The sequence below is a fragment of the Gavialis gangeticus genome, unplaced genomic scaffold, assembly GCF_001723915.1.
Source record: "Gavialis gangeticus isolate Ggan-Ray unplaced genomic scaffold, GavGan_comp1, whole genome shotgun sequence".
NCBI classification, from domain to species: domain Eukaryota; kingdom Metazoa; phylum Chordata; order Crocodylia; family Gavialidae; genus Gavialis; species Gavialis gangeticus.
Genome location: NW_017729013.1, coordinates 4,857,380 through 4,861,265, shown reverse-complemented (window position 1 = coordinate 4,861,265; position 3,886 = coordinate 4,857,380). Strand labels below are relative to the sequence as shown.

At 41.0% G+C, this 3,886-nt stretch overlaps 1 protein-coding gene across 9 annotated transcripts in view; it reads left to right on the top strand.

Moving 5' to 3' along the window:
- Nucleotides 1–3,886, top strand: part of GTF2I (general transcription factor IIi) — a 120,690-nt gene that overhangs the window by 63,089 nt on the left and 53,715 nt on the right. For 8 of the 9 annotated variants that reach the window (XM_019511394.1, XM_019511392.1, XM_019511396.1 and 5 more), the window contains one exon: nucleotides 2,520–2,585. The exons of the other annotated variant lie outside the window; for it this stretch is intronic. In XM_019511394.1, the coding sequence (XP_019366939.1) occupies nucleotides 2,520–2,585 (66 nt within the window). The remainder of the gene's footprint in view (nucleotides 1–2,519; nucleotides 2,586–3,886) is intronic. 9 annotated transcript variants of the gene reach the window in all.

Here is a 3,886-nt window from a genome sequence, read left to right as displayed (position 1 = left end):
TGCTGGGCAGTGCTGAGGGTGATCTGGTTGCCCCAAGGAATCTGTATTGCTTTGGACAGTGCATGCACCAAATTCAGGCAGTAGCTTAGCCTTGAATTCTGCACCTAACTCGCAGGGAGTAGCATGAAATGCATTACAATAAAATAACGATTTTTTTTCAGTAACTGGTTTCAAATGGATTAGTAATGCTGAAGATTTAATATAGCCGTATGAACGTCTTCTTGTATCCTTCTATATTTTGAAATGTCTTTGTAGCCTAATTTTGGCAAATTACCTCATAAACTGTAAAGGTAGGTAAAAGCTCGGGGCACTGATCGCACTGGGAATGTCTACACGTGTACCTGACTGCGCAGTACCTGCTGGTATTGTGCAGTCTTGGCAGCAGATGGGTTGTTTTTGACCCTACTGTGCAGTAGCAATGAATTACTGTACAGTAGTTTGTTGCTGCTGTGCAGGAGCAATGGCATCGTGGTTAGTGCCTGCCGATGCTATGTCACTAGCTTGTCACAGCGGAAACATAGCGTGTCGTGTAGACGTGCCCGCTGTGAGCCAGAGTACTTTTTCAGTTGCTTTTTTTTTTTTTTTTCCTGCATCTGCCCTTGCAAATAAATATTCTTGAATTGTAGCGTGCTTGATGTTTAACTCCTAGTGCTGCCATCCCAGGGGATGAATCATAAAATTGGCTGAGAAGGAGAACTGCACAGACTGGTGTGGCAGCACATTGGCCACTGGTTGTTCAGTTCAGTATTTCAAGGAAATAAATTCTTGACAGCTTAAAGTTTCTTGTGTGGATGCCATTTTGAGGATGCTAAAGGTAAAGATGGAAGCCAAGCAAGTAGTGAGAGGCTTTGCCCAAAATGGCTCGTGGTCTGGGATTTTTTCCTCCTGATTGCAGTCTGGAGTTGTTTGAGTGTCTTTCCCAGGCTCTCCTTACCAAAACTGTCCATGTATCCACCAGAGCTCATGGTTACAGCAAGGATTCCCATGAGAGATTTCCATGCAGCGGAAGATGGATTTCTGCTGGGGAGTCTAATAACCCCACTTCCGTCTCTCCTAGAGTTGCACGTGGCACCCGGCTTCCCTCCCCTTACCCACCCAATGCTCTTGGGTCTGTATGGGACCATGAGGACTACAATGTGTGGCTCTGTGCCACAAGGTAGAGTTACAAAGCTGCAAGCCTAGCTGCATGTCAGCTTTTAAACAAGGGATTGATAGCAGATCAAAAGGACTTGAGAGCAGTAGAGGGCATCCAGATAAAAAGGCTGATCCAGGTTGAGGAGTTGTGCAGTTTGCGAGAGGAGCCCAAGGACTACCAGAAGCGAAATAAATAATACAGATGTGTCCACAGGGATCTTAAATCTTATTCAGAAGGAAAAAAAAATCTATCTTCAATAGAGTAACTTTGCTTCCTGTGCAGGTTAATTAATGCAGGATGAGATGCCAGGCAACTAGACTAAAATGCTCTTGTGTGTTTAATGCAACACTCCAAAAAATCTTTCCCGTGTAGACAAGGCCTTACTCATGCCTAACTTTGAAATGCAGCCTCTTCTTGACATTGAAGGAGTTGCTTATCCATTATAATCTTTAAAAATGTCATCTGAATGATGCGTTGCCTATATATGCCCATATGAAGCTTCACTTTGAAATGAAGTTAAAATATTGACTTGAACCTGAAACCTGTGTTTCAGCAAAAGGAGGTATAATGTATCAGTGTAGCCTGATTTATTTATTTATTTTTTTCTTTGGACCTCTCCATTCTTGCTTATTAGATTGTCACTAAAGGCCATTCGGCATCAGGTACAGCCTTTTCCTAAAGGCATTGACACTCAAATCTGTGAAACCAAGGTACGCTCTAGAAGAAACGCAGCCAAAACTGTTAAAATGCTGCCATTAAATCCAGTTTTCCAAGGAACGCGCAGTTGGATTTGAATCTTCTGCATCTTCTTTTAGAATTTGTGCTTGTTTAGCAAATCTGGCCAACATCCAGATTTGGGCAAATGCTGGATTAAGGAAGAGGATGGCTTCTGTCCTCTGTAGCTTTACAGATTTGCACCAAAACTACTTGATGTACTCCAATGTAAACCTTATCAAGCTTCCCTAATTAAGTGTTGGTTTGTTTTTTAAAAGCCCCTAGACATAGATAACTGTCAACAGCTACCACAAATTGGCTTTACCCCCAATGGTGGTATGAGCTGCTGATGTTAGAGAACCCTTTTTTGGATTAACTGTAGTTTAACTTTTTGTCCTCTGATTTTTTTAAAACTTGGTTTGACATCGCACAAGTTTTGAAGGTAATCTTAAGCATTTCATTCTGTCCCTCCTCCGCCCCCCCCTCCTTTTCTGGTAATACACGCCTAAATCTTGAGATGTAGAATGTCTACCAGACCCCAACAAGCATCTGCGTGCACGTGAGCTCTAAAGGCGCACTGCATATTCCAGTATCCAGTCGTAGAGCAGTCTTTTTGTGAAAAAGCTCAGTCTTGTTTGTTGTCTAATCCATCCTCCTTTTCTCTTTTCAGAGAAATGGAATGCCCGAATTACAGACTTGAGAAAACAGGTTGAAGAATTATTTGAAAGAAAATATGGTACGTGTTAAACTCCCTTCCAAACAGTTTCCTCTAGCCCTTTGAGACCGGAAGTCGCAATTTCTTGGCATGCGTCCTGTTGTTGGTTCTAGAAAGCACCAGGACTGACAGCATCAAGGGGTTAAATATCAGATGTGACTTTAAAACCGGGGTGGGGGGGGGAGGGAATAGCTCCTTTTACAAAAACTTTGGCTAGTATTTTCAAACTTATGGCTTATTTGGGCACCTCAATGTGAATCTTGGTTTGTTTGTTTTTTTTCTTTTCTTTTATATCAGTCATCCTGAACATCCAGAGTTCTAACTCTAAATTTGGCCATCCATAATTGAAAGCTCAAGCTTTACTCATAATATGATTGATCTTTCGTTAAATGGCATCCTTACATGAAATGGTCTTTTTATATCCGTTACATTGAGCAGCGGTAGATGCTTGCTTACCAATAGTTGTTTGCTTAGGTAAATTTGTCAGCAACTTCTGAAGGGAGAAGGAAGCGCTTGCGTCAGACTGTGGGCCTTATTTCCACATCTTGTGCATTTCAGTATTTTTATGTCTGCCTGAGAGCAGATCAGTGACCTCTGTTGAGCAAGGGCTGTTGCTTTATTTAACAGTTATGCTTATTTCTGACACCCTTTTGCTGTGATGTTACACAGAACTGAAGTTGTTACCAGCTATTAAGTAACCTGGACCACATTCTCAGCTGGCCTTAATCAGCCCTGGCTGAAACCAACCTATGCTGAGTGAAAGCTGTTGAGAATTTGACCCACAATATAACTTGTTATACTAGAGAGCAGTTTTGAGCTTAGTAGCACCACTTAGTTTTGAATTGGGCAGTTTCTTACAGACTGTGTAAAAGTTTCTTATAATTTCAGTGGTTACAGGGATGTTCTACCTGACTTGTTACTTTGGGCCAGGTGCATGCTATAAACTCTGCTCCCATCTTGTTTAGAAGTGGCCGCATTTCAGTGGAGGACAGAGAGACAATGTAGCTGGTCAATTAAACTGTGACCTTTATCTATGGGAGATGTGCGCAAAAATATTTCTGTGAGTTATGGATGTCAAGAACTTTGTCTGCTGTTTGTAATATTATGCAAGCACTTTAGGCTCATTAAGTGAAAGTTACTTTATATAGGTAAATCATTGCTAAACTCTCCGTAGTAAATGATAGACCTATCTTTTTGTGCTTTGCTGTAAAATAAATGTAATCATGAAAGGCAGTGTTAAAACAATTCCTTGGTTGATGAATGTGGACTTTAATTTAATTTAAAAAAAATGAAAATCTACTAGTATTTAAGTACCAAGCATT